This window comes from Ruditapes philippinarum, unplaced genomic scaffold (genome assembly GCF_026571515.1).
Source record: "Ruditapes philippinarum isolate M1 unplaced genomic scaffold, ASM2657151v2 ctg31_1_1_1_1, whole genome shotgun sequence".
Lineage (NCBI taxonomy): Eukaryota > Metazoa > Mollusca > Bivalvia > Venerida > Veneridae > Ruditapes > Ruditapes philippinarum.
In genome coordinates this window covers 183,973-208,449 of record NW_026860696.1, presented here as the reverse complement: position 1 = coordinate 208,449, position 24,477 = coordinate 183,973, and the positions used below count along the sequence as shown (strand labels likewise).

General features: G+C 35.3%; 1 protein-coding gene across 1 annotated transcript; it reads left to right on the top strand.

Moving 5' to 3' along the window:
- The first annotated feature begins 23,032 nt into the window (after positions 1-23,032).
- Positions 23,033-23,611, top strand: LOC132713095 (uncharacterized). The gene has a single exon (XM_060695565.1). The coding sequence runs from the start codon at positions 23,033-23,035 to the stop codon at positions 23,609-23,611; it is 579 nt and encodes a 192-aa protein (XP_060551548.1).
- Positions 23,612-24,477: the final 866 nt, after the last annotated feature.

Sequence of the window (24,477 nt, the reverse complement as noted above, 5' to 3'; positions counted from 1 at the left end):
AGTGTTAACAAGGTTTTTTCTATTTTTGAGCTCCTGCATGTGACCTAGTTTTTCATCCGAGATGACCCATGTTCAAACTCATCCAAGCTATTACCTAGACAAGCATCCTGAATAAGATTGATGTTGATTGAGGCAAAAATGTGACCGCTAGAGTGTTAACAATGTTTTTCTATTTTTAGCTCCTGTGACCTAGTTTTTCATCCAAAATGACCCTTGTTTGAACTCAATCAAGCTATTACCTAGACAAACATCCTGACAAAGTTTGATGATGATTGAGGCAAAAATGTGACCGCTAGAGTTATTGAACTAGTGTGGACGGATGACAGAAGACAGCCATTCAACGAGCTAGCTCAGGTGAGCTAAAAAGTTATGGACTGGACACAAAATATACCCTATCACAGACTTTGTAAATCTTTGACCTGTAAGTGTGACCTGTGACTATTTGTGCCAAGTATTTTCAAAATCCTTTGATCTATGAAGAATTTATGGAAGTGACACAAAATATATGCTATAAAAGACTGTTAACCTTTGACCTTGGAGGTAGGGGTCCAGGCATTGAACTTGAGATATCATCTTATTATTGTGACTATTTGTGCAAGTTATTTCAAAATCCCTTAAACTAAGAAGTTCTAGATCGGACACAAAATATACCCTATAACAGACTATGTTAATCTTTGACCTCCAAGTGTGACCTTGACCTTGGAGGTAGGTGACTGGTTGTTGGGCAAGACACATTATTGTGAACATATACCCTCAAACAGACAATTTTGACCTTGAAGGTTGGACATGACATTAATTGTCTTATTTTATGTCTTATTATAACAAACATGTGTGCCAAGTTATTTCAAATTCCTTTGATAAATGACAAAGTTATGGGCCGGACACGAAAGTGTGACGGACGAACGTCTGACCGAATCTGAGGATTAAGGGCCATTTCTATTTTCTTTTCTTTAATAGAGGGCCATGGCCTCTTATTCTATTGTTACAGAATTAATTCTATTGTTTTCTTTTGTTCTGTTTACAGTTAGATGGCCCCCATCCTTATTTGGTAGTGCCTACAGACGGACGGAAAGAGCAAATTTCTAAATCCCCCTTTTTTCTTCGAAAAGGTGGGGGACAAAAAAAAAAAAAGAGACCCCCCACAGCATCGTGAAATACTGGCGGAGAAAAGTGCTTCAGATCAACGAGCATTCCACAAAATTTTCATTATTATTTGAAGTCGGCACCGAAACAGGAAAATCAATACAAGAAAATGACAAGACCAGCAACTTTGAGTATAACTATCTGTTGAAACAGATTAGTCATATAGTGAGTCAAATTTAAAGCTAAGTTTCATTAGTGACATTAGTGCCATTTCATCCACACAATCAACAGCAGTCTACAATATGGCTAACACAGTAGACATGCCAAAATTTAATGGTCAGCCAGGTAATAGTGTACTTCAATGGGAGGACCGGTACAACAGTTATGCCGACATTCTGCAGCTTGATGATGACACTAAGGCCAAAATGACACAATTTTTCCTAACAGAACATGCGTTAGCATTTTACCAGTCATATGACAGTGATACAAAAAGCGACTTTGGTGCATTAATATCACAACTCCAAAATCGTTACAATGGTTGCAATGGCCTTATGAATCTGATTTAGTTTTTATGGGACCAAATTATTCAACAGAAACCAGGTGAATTTACATCCAATTACTTCTTACAGATCTTAAAAGCAACAAACCAAAAATCATTTCCAGAATCTCTTGTATTTTTTATTGCTTTACGAAGACTTAAACAACAGAAATTAAGCAAATCGTGATGCACAAAATTTAGCCAAGGTGGAAAGTGTAAGAAAAGCTTAGCAGCCTACCTGGCTAAACGTACTAAATAGCCAGCACTACAGCTGTACAAGCAGCTTCTGCATTTACAGATGTACTGTTTGGTCTAATTTTGAAATTACAAAATTCGCTTATAATGGTTATATAAAATTAATACAGTCTGGGCTAAAAATGTACATGATAATGGGAAACTTAGCATCGGTGCAATACCTTTGTGAGTAATAATTATGCCCGACTCATCAGTAATGATGTACCATTCCACATGTCTACAAGACAGTGGTCAGCGAGCTTCTGAACCAACAACAAGTAAGTAACATTTTTTATAGTATATCAACATCATTGCAACAGTTGCCAGTGACTTGTGTATATATATTTTATTTGCAGATTTTGAGGTTAAAGAGGAGTTTCGAGGATCACTATCTATTGACAAGATTTCAGTATAGTTGGACAGGGAAGCACTTGTGTTTGCAGATATCTAAGTGCTTATTTCAATATATAAAGTCTACTAGGTCAGAGTTTTCCCCCAGAGGCTGTCCATCCAGAGGTAGAGGATGGTGCTGAGATAGTGATAGTGGATCTGAATTACTCAACTTAGAACTGTAAAAAACATACAGCTGCCAATGAGTTATGTCTTTTTATTATTATTTACAGATTGTGAGTGGAGCATGGATTGTGATTGACCATTGCATGAAGTTGTTTTAAATTATGCTACAGACAAGGAAAAGTATCAAAGGGCCAATAACTCTGTAATTTGTCAAAATGAAGTTATAATTCTTGAGCACTGCATTTCCTCTTAATGTGCTTGACAACTGCATGAAGTTGTTTTGAATTCCAACCAACCGGTAGTTTTCAAGTTATGCTCCGGACAAGGAAAAGTAACAAAGGGCAATAACTCTGTCATTAGTCAAGATAGAGTTATGGTTCTCAAGCAGTGCACTTCCTCTCAATGTGCTTGACCATTGTATGAAGTTATATTGAATTCCAACCATAAGTCTTCAAGTTCTGCTCCGGACAAAAAAAGCAATGGAAAAGGTACAAAGGGCAATAACTCTGTAATTACTTTAGATAGAGTTATGGTTCTTGTTCATGGCACTTCCCCTTATTGTGTTTGACAATTGTATGAAGTTGTTTTGAGTTTCAACTATCTGTCATTAGTCAAGATAGAGTTATGGTTCTTGTGCACTGCACTTCCTCTCAATGTGCTTGACCAGTGTATGAAGGTATATTGAATTCCAACCATTTGTCTTCAAGTTATGCTCCGGACAAGGAAAATGCAACGGACCGCTGGACCGACCCACCACCGGGTGACTCCAATATACCCCCCCAAAATTTGTTTTTGGGGGTATAATTAGTAGTCTGTACTGAATAAGGCAAATCTGGTTAAGGCAAACTCTTCAGTGAAGTTACAATGTGATTGCCCCATTAGGTGTGACAAGCTCACTTATTGGTTATGTAAGATATTCCCCCCCCCCCCATTTGAAAGTCTGTATATTATCTGAAAATGTTGATTAATTTATATTAATCTGCCCTATCAGTCACAGATTATTTACGAACAGCCTATACAATTTTTTTTGCTCATTTCTAAAAAGGTAACGGTGTGGGCAAAACTGTACAGCATTCTTGAGAATCTTTATTACTCATTAACTTAGAATATCAGTGATTTTTTTCACTGTATTTTACAGCCGAATAAAGGCTGTTTCCCCCGAGCCCAAAATAGGTATATTTTCCCCTAAAAATGCTAATTTTTTCCCCTAAAATGCCTTTTGCTCTTCCTAACCAGAACCATGACTTAACAGCATCTGACTTATATCAACTAGAAGACAGAAATCTGTCCCTATAGATAGCCTTGTTATGTACCATGCATGTTAAATTGAATTGAAATTAATATTTTTCATTAAATGTGTGGGTAAATTCCATTTCCAGTTGTTGGAATTTGATTTCAAGTTTCCCCCTTTTCTGATTTATCGCGCTATATTTTTGAAAATTGGGGAAAAAATCACTGGCTATATCAAACATACAGACAGCTGCCAGTGAGCTATGTCATTTTTATTATTATTTTATTATTTACAGATTGTGAGGTTAAAGAGGAGTTCAGCTATCAACTATCTAGTGTTAAGAGATCAACAGGGATGTCATCACTACTGTACCTGTGATCGCAGATAGCCAACTGGCCATCTCGTTAGTCCGGTAGGTCAGTTGTTCCCGGAGGCTGTCCGTCCCAAGGTAGAGGATCTGTCCAAGGTAGAGCCTGTAAGTTGTCTGTGGCTAAAGCATTGCACTTGCCCAACCCACGAGGTGTTTCGTCAGAGACAAGTAGACCACATAGGATCTGCAGACTGCATCCTAGTCCTAAAGGATCAAGTAGATCCTGTAGGACCCCGAAGTCCTGTCAAGTGATTAATAGGTCAATTTTAGACGTAAGTCATTATTTCACCACTGCCAAAAGCCACCAGAACCCACAACGGAAAGAATATCTTGATGAAAGCTGTATAGAAATCCAAAACAAAAATGGGTAATGTAGAAGAGAGTCAGGAGGGTAGAATCACATTTTGATTCTCTTAAAAAAGTAATAAATTTTATGTAACTGTTTAAAAAGTTGAAGACTTGCTATGCGATTGACCTATTTTCACAGTCACATCTGTGTTAATTGCTTCACATCTGGAGCAGTGGAAATTCACATACTTTTTACCGATGCTCATTTTTTAGATACATATGGGGGGACTTTTTACCGATGCTCATTTTTGAGACACATATGGGGTTCCACCAATGTGTAAGTTCTCCTGAAGAGAATAACAGGGGCCCCAAGTAGGACACCATATATTTCAGCTACAGTTCGACCTAAGAAGACACTTGTTTGGGTATAGCCATATACTTTTGAATATCAACAAATTGAGAAAAAAAAACTAGAACTTTGTCCAAAGGACACGGATGCCCCCACTGACAACATATAAATGATATATAGTGAAAAAATCAACAAAGGGCCATAATTCAATTCAATAATTCCTTCCTTTACTATCATTTACACATTAAGGTTGTTCATCTCTGGAAGTTTTAGCAAAATCTGCCATCCGGTTTAAGAGGAGTTGCGTTCACAAGATTTCGGGACGTACGGACAGACAAGTGCAACGCTATATGCTCCCCACTTTGTGGGGGCATAAAAAGATTTACTTACTAGTAGTGAGAGTGTTAAGGTTTGAGCATCTCGTATTGGCTGAAATCTAATTAATGATCAGATAACAATATTCAAGAGCTATGCTTATTAACTAGCCACAAATTTTATCTGTCTTTAGAATAGCCTCAAATAGCACGTTATTTTTCAACTAACATGTGACACATACATCATGAGAATTGACCAATGGGCAAATTGTCCAGAAGGGCGGCTATACTAAATACTGCAAATTTGAAAATTTCTTCACACAGAAAAACATATTGCACAATACTTATCAAAACGCTCAAAGCTAACAAAAATGTCTGTGATGTTAAGAATGGTCTATAGGTGGTTGATGGAGACTTTCAGGTCTGGGCTGAGGTCTTTCCTTCAAGTGTCTTCTGAGGCTCATGGTGACACTCGAAGACAGGCCTGAACTTTTGGTTTGAAAATTTCTCTACACAGAATGAAGCATTTTGCTTACGAATAAAATCTTTTATATATGGAATACTAGAACTATTGCTGAATGCGATTCATACCCCCACCAATGTCCTCGACAGAAGACGACTTGGAAAGGTGGTTAAGGGAATAACTTTAGTGGCACAAATACATATACATAACAAGAGCCCGGTTTGAGCCACGTGATGCTCCCAAAATAGGTTTTGGACACAGGAAAGTACACCTCTTGTAGTTTCAGAGTTATGTCCGTGGAAAAAGTTCAAAGTGCAATAATTCCAAAATTAGGCAAGGAAGAGTTACTGTCCTTTGCACAGCACTTCTTATCAATGTGATCTATCAACCTACAAAGTTTCTTGTTGATATCTCTTATGGTTTCTGAGTTATGTCCCAGACAACTTCAAAAAGTAAAAAACAAACAAAGGGAAATAACTCCAGAATAAGGCAATGCAGAGTTATGATTCTTGTGCACTCACATCTACCCATTGAGATCTATTCACCTACAGTTTCATGTTGATATCTCTTATAGTTTTAGAGTTATGTCCCGGACAAGATTTTTCTAAAAGGGGAAATAATTCAAAAATGAGGCTTAACAGAGTTATGGTATTTTTACACTGCACTTCTACTCAATGAGATCTATCTACCTACAATGTTTCATCTTGATATCTCATAGTTTTAGAGTTATGTTCCGGACAAAGTTCAAAGTGTTAAAATTAACTAAGGGCAATAACTCCAAAATTAGGACAAAAAGAGTTATTGTTCTTATGCACTGCACATGTACCCATTGAGAGCTATTCACCTACAAAGTTTCATGTTGATATCTCTTATAGTTTTAGAGTTATGTCCCGGACAAGATTTTTCTATCAGGGGAGATAATTAAAAAACCGGGCAAAATAGTTATGGTTCTTTGACACTGCACTCCCCCTCAATGCCCTCTACCACTGTATGAAGTTTAAACAAATTATCTCCAAGGGTTTTCAAGTTATGCTCCGGACAAGACAAGGGACGGACAGACGGACGGACGGATGGACAGACGGACAAGGCGCCGACTATATGCTCCCCCGATGAAAAAAAGACTAAATGTACAGGTAATAGTATAAATATATATTGTCAAATCCTGTTTGAAACAGTTACAAATAACCTTTCATTTTCCCAGTCAATTTTTTACCTGCAGTCAATTTTTGACCTTCAAGTGTGGCCTTGACCTTAAGCTTGCACAAGGGTAAGATAAGTTCTGCACATTGCCCAGTTGAGGTGAAAAGTTGAGTAAAGTTTGAAGAAAATCCTACCATTAGTATAGAATTTATAGAGCGGACAGGACATATTGTCTAGTATTGATTGTATGTAAATTTAAAGACTTAAAAATGGGAAATAACTGTCAAAATGCAAAACAGAGTTATGAAACTTGACCTGCATATCTTATAATCTGACACCTCATATATCTTCGAAGTTTCAAGCAAATACCTTTTCTAGTTTCTGAAATAATCAAATACATGTTAAAATTTAAGAAAATTTTCTAAGTCAATTTTTGACCTTAAGTGTGACCTTGACCTTAAGCTGGCAAAAGGGTGACATGGGTTCTGCACATAACCCTGTTGAGGTGAACATTTGAGCCATGTTTGAAGAAAATCTTTCTATTAGTGTAGGACTTACAGAGCGGACACAACATACTGTATAATATTTGATTGTTTGATATTAGACCTTCAATTGTGACCTTGACCTTGAGCTGACACATGGGCAACATGGGTTCTGCACATCCCCTTGTAGAGGTGAACGTTTGAGCCAAATTTTAAGAAAATCCTTCAATTGGTATAGGATTTATAGAGCGAACACGAAAATGGAGACGACCGACCCACTGACTGATGCGACAAAGCGAATCCATTATAGCCCCCCCCCCCCCCAATTGTGGTGGGGTGTATGATAACAGGCCTTTTGATTGGTTATTTAGTAAAGTTATAGGTTAAATGATATTATGACAGGTTAAAGGTCAATTTGTTTTGCTACACTAGTGCTTATAAATAGATAGTTTTGGTACCATTCTTATTACAGTTTTGTCAAGACACGTTTAAGATTTGACGCTTTTTCAAATTTGAGATCTTGGATATTCCAACAATTCAGCCTTTGCAGAAGGGACAAATAAAAATCTTCGCATTCAGTGGGAAAGTTTTAGTCTGTGTGGTTTATATTTCAAATTGTGTTATATCTTATATACTAGATGGTCTTTAGGTGACTCATATAATTTTTATTTAAAAATATGACCTCTGTATTACCCATAAAAAGGGACTTGTAAATTTGCATCATTTTGCACAAAGTCAGATTGACCTACTTATTTTGTATCGACCAATGAGAACAAAGGGGACAAACACTGTGTAGTTATATATTTGTTCTGAATTTACGATCTTATCAAACTCTGCTCATTACAAACATGTAATTTATTATATGCATCCCAATGTATACGGTTTATACATACGGCAAATAGAAACCAACATAAACAACAGTCAGCCCACATTGAAATGGTCAGAAAACGTTCCTGACATGCCTTCTCGCACATAAGTATGCGAACTCTACAATTATAGGTAAATTTCTAAAAAATTTTAGTTATATTAAATAAATATTAGTCCTGTTATAAAAGACGGTAATCTATATAAACGTCTTGGCCGATTTTAAATTAAGTGCTTTTAATTAATAAATTTTAGATTTCTCAAACTTAGTATGGGATTGCCCCATCTTCCTCCCATGGCAGAGGTTGTACGTAGAGACAACCCTGTCATGGGGGATATGGTATGCACATAAACACAGGTACAGACACACACACACACAGATCTTACCATTCAAAATGAATACTCCAAAACAGTTAGTATGTTTATTAAGACATACCGCACTAAGCAGAGGCTGCCAGATGGATGACCAGGGGTTCATTCTCTTAGTTAACATTATTGGGTTATCAGAGTTTCGCAGTTTAACCATAGCCCAGTTACAGAATGTCGCCCAGGAAGACCAAAAGGGGCGATTTGAATTGAGATATACTTATCATGGTTTCGCGGTGAGGGCCGTCAAGGTCATAGCTTCAGGTTGAATATGTGTTATCCCACTGTCATACCGCGAAGGATGATCCATGGGACGGATGACAGAGGTTGGGAGTTTATCCATTTCGACGGTGTGAGGGTGATGACTCGCGACTACATACATGCCATTGATAGTCAAGAGTCATATGGTTTACGGCACAATGCTACTACCCTTATCCATTTTGATGTCGAGAAGGTGGTAGAAGCGGGGATAGCCATCCATCCCCCAACGGATATCTTTTATCCCGTGGGAACAATGGGCTCCATGTTTCTTCGCATTTGCTATAAGGAGATCAGATGGAGTGTCCCTGCCTTTTATGTGTCATCATCACATAACAGGGCACTCCATTAAATAACGGTCCTTATCAGGGCCCCCATATTTTCCCGAAAGAGATATCTTTCATATTGTCATCTTAATAACAGGGTTCCCACTCTTAGATATTTTGAAAATTTAAGGACTTTTCCAGGACTTATCAAGGACCTTTTTTGATTTTTTAAGGACTTTTTAGAAGATTAAATTTCAAGCTATTTGTTTTTTTTTGTCCTATGAATATTTACATGGTAATGTTTAAAACAACATTTAATAACATTAATATAATACATGTATGTAGTTCATGAGATAAATCTAACTCTATCTATCTAAGAAATACATTCAATGTCTATAAATAATGAAATGTACTTTGTGACAACAACTGTTTTTGCAGGTTGTCTGCAATTTTCATGTAATTTTGCAGTTTTTAATGGATCACTTTTTTTTTTACAAGATATTCATAGTACTTTAATAAGTAACCTTACATTTGACCTCAGTCCACTAAGGTGCATAGAATGGCAAAAGCATGTCACACTGAAGGGTATATGAAAACTGCCTGCAGGTGTTTCTACATTCAAAATTTCACAACGTTCATGTTTAAATGTTGTATTCTGCTTAAGCCAGTGCTACGGGTTCTACAAAATATGGCGGCAGCACATAATACCCAAACACACTCAATTATAGCAATATTCATTTTGGTTTGTATACAATATAAATTTTAATGAGAAAATGATATATTATTTTAATGTTTAAAATAATATGACTTAGCCAACTACTACTTTCATTCATTCCATTGAAATCATGTGGCAGTTGAGATGTTTTAAGAAAAAAAAATGTGACATTTGCTTTTCTAACTGTAAGGTTCATTAATGAATAGACAAATGTACTTGCAAGATATGATATTTATTGTCTACTTTAATTTGTAGGGTATAATTTGTTGAAATTTCATACAACTTCGTTCGTATTATTTTTTTTTTATTCAATAGCTTTAATGGAGTATACTGTATTTGGGTATATTTTGGTTCAAAATTGTATATTTGGGTGTTTGAGTACATCTTAGTGAAAGTGTATATTGTATTCATGATTAAAACAGCACTTTTTTTAGTATAACACATTTATTTTTAGTGTATTTTGGCTATATAAATTTTGGGTATTTCTTGCTACCAAATTATGGCGTGGCCAATTGTCTGTGCACTGTCTTGACAATAGTTCATGTATATAATACTATTGTTTATTTTATATTGATTTACTTTTGGCATTTATCATGGTTGTGAGCAATTACGATAAAAAAATGTGTCCAAGGAAACAACCAGACCTGTGAGCTTTCATGTTTCTTAGCACGGGCCAATCAAGCAAACTTGTGGTCGATTTGTGACTGTCTTATTAGATTTTCCAAACAAAACCGCCATAGGAACCAGAAAATAAATGTTAAATCTCATAAATGTCAAACTTGGCCTCCCAAAACACTTGTAAATCGAAAAATCATCAACATTCAAGATACTGTGCTAAGACCGCCATTTTGGTTGTTTGATTTACCTCCCCTTTTCCAGACTAATTCCCGTACCTTCCCGGACTTTTTTATGTATCAACACTAATTCCCAGACTTTTCAAGGCCGGGAGCTCCTGTTTTCAAATTCACGGACATTTCCCGTTTTCCCGGACAGCGTGGGAACCCAGGTAGTGTAATAAAATTGTCCGGATAGTACAATCTACGAAATTTATAACAGATTCTATTAGATTCAAATGCTTCGCCGCGATTGCGGTTTATTTCATTTAATTCCGATATAATCTTAAGACATCGTCAGCCCTTACTGAAATAGTCAATATTACATTAATTAATTTTAGAATCTTTGTTTTACGAAGAGCAAATCAATGCAGATGATGCATACCCGTTTGATCCAAAATAATTTCCACTGATAATATCCATATGGTTTGACCCATAATCAAGTTCAATCAGTCATTTTAACTTAAAGAGAAAAAAAAAAATTTCTTTTTCATTAGCATTTACAATATTGAGCTTTAAGTCAAAATCGGATAGTAAATGTACCAATGATGACATGGGAGACAAATGCTCTCAACCAATCAGAGAGCCGCTTATATATTCTCAGTGTTCGGCATGAAAACAGACTAAATGATATTTTTGGTAGTTTTTCGACTTGTATTCTAATATTAGATAAAAAAACAAACGTTGTTTAAAAAACGTTGTTTCAGTCCGTATTGATATATAAATTATGACTATAAATAATTCCGTCATTTAAATGTCTATATTCATTAGCAAATACAGCGATGTCAATGTCTAACCTTGGGAAAAGTTCAGATTTATCATGACAATTTAAATTAAACAAGCAAATTCGTTGAATTTATATCCCCTGCCGAGTACTGGTTATTAATAACACAACAACTGAAGACATAAGGCTTTATTTATATATTAATCATGGCATAAACAGTAATATTCTTTGAACTTGTTAAATATTCAGGGCAATAACAGAGCCATAACTTTGTGTTAAATAGTAAAATCTGGAAATGCCAATGAGATGTATACATACTACATAACTAATCAAGGGCCATAAATCTGAGTTATAAGTATCTGACTGGAACAAGGCAACTATATGCACATCTCCTCTTAGTATCCCATAAAGTTTCATTGAATTCCTAGCTGAGCCAGTAGTAGCAGAGAAGTAGCGAGGAAACAAATATTTTTCTATATGGATACTGCATAACTAATCAAGGGCCATAACTCTGAGATAAGTGTCTGAACGGAACAAGCCGACAATATGCGCATCTCCTCTTGGTATTGAAGGTTCCCAAAAAGTTTCGTTGAATTCCAGCCAGTAGTTGCAGAGAAGTAGTGTGGAAACGATTTTTACTCTATATGCATACTACATAACTAATCAAGGGCCATAACTCTGAGTTAAAGAGTCTGACTGGAACAAGCCGACGATATGCGGGTCTCCTCTTGATATTGATGATTCCCATAAAGTTTCGTTGAATTCCAGCCAGTAGTTGCAGAGAACCACTCTGGAAACGATTTTTACTCCATATGCATATTGCATAACTAATCAAGGGCCATAACTCTGAGTATAATTGTCTGACCCAAACAAGCCGACGATATGCGCATTTCCTCTTGATATTGAAGGTTCCCATAAAGTTTCATTGAATTCCAGCCAGTAGTTGCAGAGAAGTAGCGTGGAAACGATTTTTACTCCATATCCATACTGCATAACTAATCAAGGGCCATAACTCGAGTTAAAGTGTCTGACCGGAAAAAGCCGACGATATGCGCATTTCCTCTTGATATTGATGATTCCCATAAAGTTTCGTTGAATTCCAGCCAGTAGTTGCAGAGAACTACTCCGGAAACGAAATTCGGACAGACGGATGGACGGACGGACAATGCCAAAACTATATCCCCCTCCCAATTCCATCGGCGGGGGATAAAAATATTTTCTATATATATCCCATAAATATTACATGGAAAGTTTGTACTATACGTTATTTTTGAAAACAAAACAAAAGAAAACATGGTTAGTGTTAAAAAATCAAAATAGCATTTTTCAAATTTTCCGATTTTTGATATCTTCGGGACAAGAAGAAGAAAAATGGGGTATCAGATCTAACAATATGTATAAGGTCCAATATCCAGGAATGTTTTTTTCATATACTAGATATAACTTATATTACAGAGAATAAATAATTCCTAATTTCAACTTCTTAGTCAAAAAGTTACTGGTTAGATTAAAATGATGTTTCCTATAGGTTAACCCAGGGCCTCACTTCTATTATAATGTACACAAATATTTGCAGTACATATTTTACATATTCCTTCGAAGTTTTTTTGAAAATTGTTTATAAGCATATTTATATACATATTATATAATTTCAATTAAGTATGGTAACAAACTCATTTACAACATACAGGACCTTAGTTGTAGAAACTTCAGGGGGGGCATAAAAAAATAAATCTACCAGAGACCAAATATCGTCTACATGTTATTACAGGCACAAGTATCTCGAGAACAAATTTTACATGACTTGGATTTACATAAAATAATAATCCGCTCATAATCCTTAGACAGTGTATTTTACTTGCTTTTAAAAAAAAACGAAGACGTATTTTAATGAACAAGTGTTAGATTTCCATACATATATATACATGTATGTCAATACTAAACATATTTCAAAATTTATTAAAATTATTGTCTATCAAAATTTAATCATTTATATTATAAAGTAATACTATAGTAACTCATTTATTACAAAATGTCAATATTGAGATTCCTGCGTTACCTGCAAAGAGATCAAATTGACAAAAAACGTTCAAAAAGGAGGAAGTTAACACTGATGAGGTACAATACTTGTTTGATGGATGAACACAATTCGTGTTAAAGCTATTTTCTAATTCAACAGGAATTAGCAAGAAGAAAACCTGTTTTGGCTCATACAACATGTTTTAAGGAAATAATGTAAGGTAAGCTGCAGGAGACCTTCAATAACCATTTGAGCCACGTCATGACAAAACCAACAGTGCGTTTGCAACCAGCATGGATCCAGACCAGCCTGTGCATCCACGCAGTCTGATCAGGATCCATGCTGGTCGCAAACGTATTATGTTGGTTATGTCATGACACGGCTCATTTCCCTTGCAGAAATTACTGGTAATTTACCAGGATTTTACTAGGATTTTAGTGGGAAATCCCAGGAATATTTACAGGGATAATTCCTAGGAAATGCAAGGAAATCTGAGGAATTTCCAGTTACTGGCTGGCGGTAATTGGAACGACTGAAAACTACTGGTAATAACTAGAAAAAAATTTGAAACCAGAATTGCCTTAGATCGACTTGTTACTGGAAAATCCTAATTACTGAGAATGACCTGCCCACGGTATTTGAGAAACATTTTTCTTAGTCAATCCCAGCATTTCCAAGGGCATTTCAAACGACCTATGATAATTACCAGTAACTCCTGGTATTTTTTTACAATCTTTAGGAATGACTGAGAATGACCTGCCCACGGTATTTGCTAACATTTTTCTAGTAATTCCTTGGATTCAAAGAACTTGGATATATCCCAGGACCGTTCCTGGTATTTCCCATGATCATAAGGAATGGCTGGAATAGGCCTAGGATTGGCATTGCTACTGAAATTTCTAGCAACTGGGTTATGTACTTGGACCACAGCTGAATTACTGTTACTAGCGGCCCCCAAAGGATCATTACGCATTAAAATCAAATTAATCAGTTGTGTAGAAGATATCATTACAAGAAATTGCTGACAATACAAGATGCCAAAAATGACACAGGGCAAATCACATTACTTCACATAAGCACATTGTACTTGATGTGAACTAAAATGTTGCACTTTTCAAATCCAGTTAAATGACAAGCAGTTCAACATCAGGTCATAAGCAAACTATTAAATTTAATAAAAAGCATTAGATTTGCAATATGAAACAAAGTATTTTCCTTACAGTTTAATTGGTTTTTGTATTGTTAAGACACCACTACACTTCTTTAGATATATATCATTGTAGTTACTGGAATGCAATGAGCTTTGGCAATAACACTTAGACTTAAGATTCCCTTTTTTTAAAACAGTGTAACATGTGACACCTCTTTGAATTTAGCACTAAAAGTTAAAACATTATTAATACGAGACTAGTCACTCCTAGATTTTTTAATTTGCTTTCATCATTTTCTTAACTGATTGAATGACTGCGCATCACTTAAACAAAGTCTAAAGAAACTCACTTAAACAGTACAAAAACATGACCGAAAGAAACCTCAAGTATTAACATGCAACTCCTACATTTTCTATTGCTGTCTTCTGAATGATGTAAAATCCTTGCTGTTAAGATCCAATTTTGCCGGTTTAATAATTTTCTTGTCATCAAATCTTTTCATACTGAGATCGCAGTAATCAACTAATTGATGATCTTCTGGTTAATCAATGGAAATTGTTGATCTTGTTATCAACGACTTCTTTGCATTTTCACAGATATATATATATACAACAGATAGGAAGCTCTAAAATAGATAATAGTCAGATTTAGACCCACAATCCTTGCAGGCTTTGGTGATAATTGGGTTTTCTCGATTAGTCTCCAAGTTTTCGCAACTCTCGTTAAACTTGACGATATCCATGAAATTATTGTTTACATCTACCCCGACATAGGATTTTCATCAGAGAAATATTGTATAGAAAAGTGTGTTATAAGTACCTTTTACAAAAATAAACTATTGCTTTCTATTTAAGCCAAAAAATGTTTCATCTTGCCTCCGGGAATCCAATATGACGGTGTTTTGGCTATTTTTTACCCAGGCATGCATCCAAATCTCTGAAAATCCCGGCAACATATGATAACTTATAAGAAACACAATCTGCCAATACTGAATTTAACTGTGTGACATCACAGTTTCTTCTCCATGTTTATTTAGCTCCATGGCATTTTTGTACAACTTGCCCTCTTTTCAATTACCTGAAGAATTTATGACAGTTTTCTTTATCAAACGTTTTTGACCCGTTTTTATAGAATTTAAGCTCTCACTCTCCTCAGCTTTGAACATCATCCACAAATTAGTTGAACTTCCTCCTTTGTGGCCTTTCGGACCAATCTTATCGAAATCAAACAAATACATTTCCTATACATATGAAATATACCCAAAATATTTGAAAAACGAAATAATAAATACAAATCACTTGGCAGGACGTGAAGTATTGCACACTTGGTCAAGCAAGTAAAATCATTTGCAAACTTGACACAAAATGGTTTCTGTGTCTTTAATGTATTTACAAAACTCTCACATATTTTCAGGTAAGTGGGGTTTGTATGTTATTTGATCTTTTTTAAATGGCCATTCATGAAGGACCGTGTTTTATGACACACTCTGTTCTGGGGCCTCAGATATTGTAGCTTTTGTTTTAACAAAGCTATTGAAGTTATAAACTTGGTCTGTACATTATTTTGAAATTTGATAAGTGAAAATCCAGGCCGGTTTTTTAGGCTCATTTATTCACATAGCCGCTAAGTTTTGAAGTTCACCAAAAAAAGCATAACTAATGAAAATATACTGTGCATTTTTTTTATTATTATATTTATTATCATTTGTTATTCCTGTCTAATTTAGTGATGTTGATCATTATTTCTGTAAAAGTTGGTGATTCTAACTCAAGCACTGGAAGGAACATAATAACATAACATAAATGAAACGGTTTTTACGAATTAAGGGAAATAACTCTACAAATACGGCGCGGCGATAAATCCACAAGCGGAAAACCCAAGGTGCACCAACTACATATGCTGAACCGAAACCTTCCCTTAAGGTTTAATGCACTGCTATGTCAAATCCTTTTTGATTTTACATGCAACAAGTTGAAAATTGCAAAAAATTTTCTAAAGTCAAGGTCAATAACTCTAAAAAAATAAAATAAATCCACACGAAAATATCCAGTGCACAACTTCACATGCTGATCAACATTCCTGCAAAGTTTCATGACTCTATGTCAAACCCATTTTGAGTTACATGCGACACAAGTTGAAAATTGCAAAATTTTACTAAGTCAAGGGCAATAACTCTAAAAAATACTATATAAATCCAGACAAAAAATACCAAGGTGCCACAAACTACACATGCTGATCAACATTCCTGTAAAGTTTCATGACTCTAGGTCAAATACTTTTTTGAGTTACATCCGACACAAAAGAGAACGGACGGACAAGGGTAAAAATCTAAATGCCCGCCACTAAAGTGGGGCCACAAAAATATCTTGTTCAAGCGTGTTTCAACCACTTCATGTCCTGCCCCCTAATACAATAACAGATTACAGTCATACGAATTTAGCACTGGCCCGGTGGCCCATGACCAGTGTAAATTTTTAAGAGCTAAATATATAGTTTAGAATAAATTCAAAACTGGAATTCGGACGAGTATATTCAAAAATCTTAAATTCAATGACTGAGAGGCAATGTATTTCAGGTTAGTGCTTAAAGTATGACACTGTTTGTGCTATTTTTGTTCTTTGCAAATCATCATGTGGGATTTATTTTTAATGGACCAGTATTTCAGATTCTCTAGGTATAGGCTTAGACAGTGTCAAAGACAAACCATTTTAGCATAGGCTGTCACTTTGACCACTGAATGACCGATAAATTTTGAGTGCCTAGACAACTTTTTTTTAGTGTGGTCCAATAATTCCTATACATGCACAGAAATCTAGAGATTAAATCACACCACAAACACACACATAAATCAAAAACAAACAGAAAACATGATTTCTGTTTCAAATAAATTTTGGAGGTATCTTATTGTGATTTAAAAAAATACAGTCTGTCAGTAATGTGTTATTTTAAAATACAGACATGATGTACAGTAGGCTTATTGAACATCATCTTTTCTTGTTGATCTTGTTCTAAATATATAACTAGATCTACATAAATTAATGGTCATATAAAAATATTGTTTCTTTATGAAAAACTTTTTTTTCTAATACAAGTTCAAAATTGCTAAGGTAGTGAACTGTCTGCATACTAGGGTATTGCACTGTCTGGGTGTAAAAAAACTTTCTAGCCATGCATTTTTCAAAACAATATTTTAAATTTCAATATTTTTAAAGGGCATAAGCAAATAATTTCCTGCAGGGAAGCACAGCCATATTTAACGATGCTTTGTTTTTTATTTATTATTATTATATCTTTCCTGTTTCAACAAAGAAATAAATGAAAACAGGTCGCGAAAATATGTGACAAATGTCCGTTTACGCATTTTTTCCAGTAAGGTTTAAGTATCTTAACTGTAACTAGGAATAAGCTGGAAATACAATTAATATTTCTATTGTTACAGTCGGCAAATTGTTACAAAAATAATGCTTTTAGACGTGAAGAAAGGTCATTAAAATAATCTCTAGACTCTTCATTTTTTCTAGAGGTTCATAAACACGCCGTCTCTGTTTGGGAAAAAACAGTGCATTTATGATAATACTCACAGTGAATTTCACCGATTGCAGCTTTGAAGGTCTTCTGATAATTTGCTTGGGCTATTTCACCTTCCTCGTTGTATGTCTTTATTGGGGAGACGATATCAGTTCACTGTCGATATGAGACGAAGTGTCTGCCGTCTTTGAATATTGCGCGCACAATAAACCTGTGTTCTACGTAATAAACCTGTGTACTACGTCAGTAACATGTGCTTGATTCGCAAAATTTCGTGTAGTTCCGTTGTTTTTTGCCGTCAATACAATGACTGAATAATTTCAATTATATCGTTGAATTTTATTTCACAAATCTATTATTTTAGCCCAACAAGCGCTTGAATTTCATACACAGCTACAGTAGTTTCCAAAACAATTGTGTTGCTACGTCATCAGTATACGTATTAAATACGTCATGAAATTATGCTCGTCTCGGTTAGCGTAAATATACGGAAATTGCTCGAGTATAATCGTAAAGGTTCGCTGGTTAAGTAAAGACTAAGTTATCATCGTTAATTTCCGTCAGCATAAATATGACCTGCCACATATAGGCCTACTTTAATTCAGGCAGAGATTCGGGTTTTTGACTCGTGAAAATTTGGAAATGCACAAATTTGACACGTGAAAAAAATCTGCACAAGAGTCTATTTGCCACATGGGATTTTCAACTATGCAATAATAATCACCTTAAATCCACCCCTAATTAGATCTACATATGTTCAAATCACAATCAATAAAAATGTCAACAGGCAGTATAAGCCGTGCATAAAGTGGTTTATACACACAGCCTGTGCACTGAAGCATGACATCAGTGGATGCAATTTGACAGCGCTAAAAATAGCTCTACACAACTGATCTTCAGATGTCAATTATTGATTATTTTCTTAAGGTTTATAATACGTCTTTGATTTACTTGGAGTGCCTGAACATTTGTTATTTCTTTTTGGGTTATATATTCCTATTTAATATCTATTAATTAAATGGCCAATGATAAAATTGTCATAATGCAGGTTGACCATTAAGGTCAATTGATTATTAAATTTCAATTAAATAATAATAATAAAAGTAATCCTAGAAAAATATTATTAAATAGATCTAGATCAGTATGTTGTTTTATTTAAAAAAAGAAAGAAAACATTTTTATTTTCAATTTTATTGTCTTCCTTCTTTATTTACTTGTTTACTTACCACAACAAAGAGAATTCCTAGTCTTTAGGAATTTATGTAAGATTCAAGGAATTTAGCACAGATGTTAAGGATTTTGTTCTACAAGATAAATTCTAAGTAATTCCTAAAGACTAGGAATTTTGCAAAATCTTAAGTCTTAGAAATCTCAGAAAATAAATTACAATTCCTAGTATAACTTTGAAATTGATGAGTTGTTTAAAAATTATTAGAAATGCCTAGTTCTCAGTAACTGGTATTTCCTAGGCATTACTAGAATAGCCAAGACTGGTTTTAACATTCTGGAATTTTCTAGGATAATAACTGGGAAATACTGGGACTTTTTAAATACCAGTATATCTTTCTGCAAGGGTTATTAAAGAATCAAGATTATTGGTAGCAGCATCGGAAATACAAGAATGCAAAAGGAAAACCCAGCTCCAGAAAATGGACAATCTGATCCATGTGGAGAGATGTCAAAAAAAAATTCTCAGACATCCTTAGAACAGCAGTTTATTCTGCAGAAAATGCAACAGAATCAGCAGCAACACAAATTTATTACAACGGCCATCACCACTGGGTCACGTTGTTCCAAAAGTCGGACAAGAGATCAGCATGTTTTTGCTGGATAGTTTAAAATCATAAAGTTCTTTAAATAGCTGTTAGCAGTATATCAATACAATTAACATAATGTATACAAATAATACAGATCAACTTGGAGTTGCAATTCAAGAGACAATAGAAAAGTAATTTATGATTTTGCAGAAACATTATCATTTTGCCGCCGTTTCGGCACATTGTATTTGAAAATGTTTTATTTGATAAAGCTGTAAGATATTATTAAAGTATCATTCGATATTGGACATTGAAGAAATAACCTGGATTTAAATTAAGTGTTTACTGTTAGTCCAGAGTTTTGTCTCAAAAGGACAAAAGCCAATCTGCAAGTGATACAATATAAAACAGTCCAAGGCATCATAAAACCTATAGTATTATGCCCCCACCGCAAACTTTGTTTGCAGAGGTTTAAATATACAGCTGCCAGTAAGTTGTGTCTTATTTTTCTATGATAAAAGAGGAGATTTGACGACCACTATCTAGTGGTTAGCCACAATCTAGTGGTAAGGAGGTTTCAGTAGAGTTAGACAGGGAGGTCATCACAGCTGCACCTGTGATTGCAGATATCCCAGTAGTTATATAAATAAGTTTTGTAGGAGAGTTGTGCCACAATGCTTTTCCTCCCGAGATAGAGGTTCTAAAGTAGGGCCTTCGAGTATATTTTTGAGATAGAGGCTACGCACTTGCCAAACCTTGAAGAGGTGGTATTCAGCTTATACTGTTTCATCACTATTTAGTGGTAAGGTTTTGGTAGAGAGACAGGCAGATCATCACAGCTACATCTGTGATTGCAGATATCACAGTGGTTATATAAATTAGTTTAGTAGGAGTTGTGCCATCAGGCTTTTTTGAGGTGGATATTGTAGGACCACTTCCAATAACAAAGGAGAAATTCCGTTACATTTTAGTTGTTGTTGACTCTTTTTCAAATTGGTGTGAAGCTTTCCCAATGCAGACACAAGAAGCGACTGAAGTTGCTAAAATTATGTATGAACAAATTTTCTGTCGATATGGTGCCCCAGATGTTATTGTCACTGACAGAGGGAGTAATTTTCTATCTAAATTAGTAACTGCTGTATGTGAAAAGTTTCAGGTCACTAGACACCATACTTCTTCATTCCACCCTCACAACCAATAGTGAAGTTGAATGAGTAAACCATTCCTTAGGTCAAGCTTTAAGAACATTAAGCAATGAAAATCAAGATAACTGGTCTGATTGCATCCCTTCAGTTATGATGGCTTTTCGGAATTCAGTTTCGGTTTCTACTGGGTTTACCCCTTACCAAGTGCTATTTGGTAGACAAATGAGGCTCCCAATAGATACCTCTTTAATTCCTAAAGAAAATTTGCCACAAAATGTTAAACAACATGTAGATAATCTTAATCAACAGTTGAAATTAACAGAGCTCATTGTTCAATCAAACCGGTTAGGGCAACAAATAAAGCAAAAGCAATACTATGATCGTGACAGTAAAGAACCACAATACGAGATTGGTCAGAAGGTATTAGTTCGAAAAGAAAACATACAACAAAGAAACTCTAAGAAATTTGTTGGTCCCTATGAAATTGTAGAAAAAGGCCCAAATTATACATTTAAACTTAAGTTGGTTGAAAATGGCAAATTCATGAAGTCACTTGTCAATTCAAACAGATTAAAACCATTTCAGGAATCTGGACCACAAACTGTAAACAATAATAATACTGACAATACAACACCAACTATTGTGAGTGATACCATTAATACTGCCCCTCTGGTCCCAGAGTTGTTGTATAGGCATAAATTCTTTTAATCATTTATTATGTACTGTTATTTCTTTTTATGTAGTTTGATGTATATAATGTTTATAAAAGTTTATTATGTTTATAAAAGTTTATTTACAAGCATATTGTTCAACAAATACCCCTTCAGTGTAAGAATTAGTGATATCCCTTTTATGTTTCTTTTCAATGTATTTATAAATTAATAAAAGGTTGTTAACACCTTATGGTAATTAAATTTGTTGTCCTGTAACATGTTGGTTCATTGCTGTCTGGATTAAGTTGCTATGGTCATCATGGAAAATAAGCTTGACAACCAAAGCATATATAAGGGTAAACCTAGGGTTCATTTTTATATATGCTTTGCTTGAAATAAAATTATTTTGTGGAACCAACTTTCGTTACAGCGTTTTTACTAAGAAAATTACTGGAAGGAAATAAACAAGAGAAAAACAGGATCTTGAGTTTTACAATAGAATATGGTTCAAAACACAGTGTCACAAAAAAAGGAAAAGGTTCCCCTCCCACGTCAAAACAAATCAGACGAGAATAACCCCTGTTACAAATCTTATATACTAGATGCATGGTCTTTAGGTGACTAATATAATTTTTATTTAAAAATATGACCTCTATATTACCCATAAAAAGGGATTTGTAAATTTGCATAATTTTGCAAAAAGTCAGATTGACCTACTTATTTTGTATCGACCAATGAGAACAAAGGGGACAAACACTGTGTAGTTATATATTTGTTCTGAATTTTGAATCTTAGCATTCACAAGAGCGATCAGTAATCACAGGTGTCGCCTCATGATGGCCAATTTCATGTTGGGACAAATTTTGTGACAGACGGACAGACAGACGGACAGTGCACAACTAGACTAACCACTTTGTACTGATCATTCCTGTAAAATTTGGATAAAATTGCACCAGTAGTTTATGAGGAGAAGTCCGGACAAGCTTTTGCGTATCTGGCAACACACAGAAAAAAACACCTTTTTATCAAAGGGCCATAACTCGGCCAAAAATCATTCAACCGGAAAACCCCGTGCAATATGCGCAAGGACTTGAGCTACAGATCAATCTTGTAAAGTTTCATTGAAATTGCATAAGTGGTATAAGAGAAGTAGTCCGGACAAACTTTAAAAATAAAAATTATTAAAGGGCCATAACTCAAACAAGAATCATTGAACCCGGAAATTGCTGACAATATGCACAACTGGACTTGGTACTGATCATTCCTGAAAAGTTTGGATGAAATTGCACCAGTAGTTTATGAGGAGTAGTCCGGACAAGCTTTTGTGTATCTGGCAACACACAGAAAAAGAAACCTTTTTATCAAAGGGCCATAACTCGGCCAAAAATCATTCAACCGGAAAACCCGTGCAATATGCGCAAGGACTTGAGCTACAGATCAATCCTGTAAAGTTTCATTGAAATTGCATTAGTGGTATAAGAGAAGTAGTCCGGACAAACTTTAAAATTAAAAATTATTAAAGGGCCATAACTCTGACAAAAATCATTGAACCGGAAAATCCTGACAATATGCACTACAAGACTTAATACTGATCATTCCTGTAAAGTTTGGATGAAATTGCACCAGTAGTTAATGAGGAGTAGTCCGGACAAGTTTTGTGACGGAAGGACGGACAGACAGACAGACGGACAGACGGAAAGGTGATCCCTATATGTCGCCACTACACTGTAGAGGCGACACAAAAATGAATACTCCAAAACAGTTAGTATGTTTATTAAGACATACCGCACTAAGCAGAGGCTGCCAGATGGATGTCCAGGGGTTCATTCTCTTAGTTAACATTATTGGGTTACCAGAGTTTCGCAGTTTAACCATAGCCCAGTTACAGAAGATCGCCCAGGAAGACCAAAAGGGGCGATTTGAATTGAGATATACTTATCATGGTTTCGCGGTGAGGGCCGTCCAAGGTCATAGCTTCGGGTTGAATATGTGTTATCCCACTGTCATACCGCGAAGGATGATCCATGGGACGGATGACAGAGGTTGGGAGTTTATCAATTTCGACGGTGTGAGGGTAATGACTCGCGACTACATACATGCCGTTGATAGTCACGAGTCATATGGTTTATGCCACAACGCTACGACCCTCATCTATTTCGATGTTGAGAAGGTGGTAGAAGCGGGGATAGCCATCCATCTATCCCCCAACGGATATCTTTTATCCCGTGGGAACAATGGACTGTTGTGCCCATGTTTCTTCGCATTTGCTATACGGCGATCAGATGGAGTGTCCCTGCCTTTTATGTGTCACCATCACATATAACAGGGCACTCCATCACGTAATGGTCCTTATCAGGGCCCCCATATTTTCCCGAAAGAGATATGTTTCATATTGTCATCTTAATAAAATTGTACGAAATTTACAACAGATTCTATTAGATTCAAATGCTTTGCCGCGGGTGCAGTTTATTTCATTTAATTCCGATATAATTATAAGACATCGTTAGCCCTTACTGAAATAGTCAATATTACATTAATTAATTTTAGAATCTTTGTTTTACGAAGAGCAAATCAATGCAGATGATGCATACCCGTTTGATCCAAAATAATTTCCACTGATAATATCCCTATGGTTTTACCCATAATCAAGTTCAATCACTCATTTCAACTTGAAGAGAAAAAAAAAAAAATTCTTTTTCGTTAGCATTTACAATATTGAGCTTTAAGTCAAAATCGGATAGTAAATGTACCAAATACGACATGGGAGACAAATGCTCTCAACCAATCAGAGAGCCACTTATATATTCTCAGTGTTCGGCATGAAAACAGACTAAATGGTATTTTTGGTAGTTTTTCGACTTGTATTCTAATATTAGATAAAAAAACAAACGTTGTTTAAAAAACGTTGTTTCAGTCCGTATTGATATATAAATTATGACTATAAATAATTCCGTCATTAAAATGTCTATATTCATTAGCAAATACAGCGATGTCAATGTCTAACCTTGGGAAAAGTTCAGATTTATCATGAAAATTTAAATTAAACTAGAAATGTGTCCATAGGACACAGATGCCCCCACACGCCACTGTTCTGTCAATCTTATGACTCTAGGTCAAATATTTTTTGGAGTACATGTGCCGCAAGTTGAAAACTAAAAATCAACAAAGGGCCATTATTCTGTTAAATTT

Bases quoted from the DNA above. Each gene is read 5' to 3' on its own strand.
- LOC132713095 (XM_060695565.1), top strand. From the start codon at position 23,033: ATGAATACTCCAAAACAGTTAGTATGTTTATTAAGACATACCGCACTA.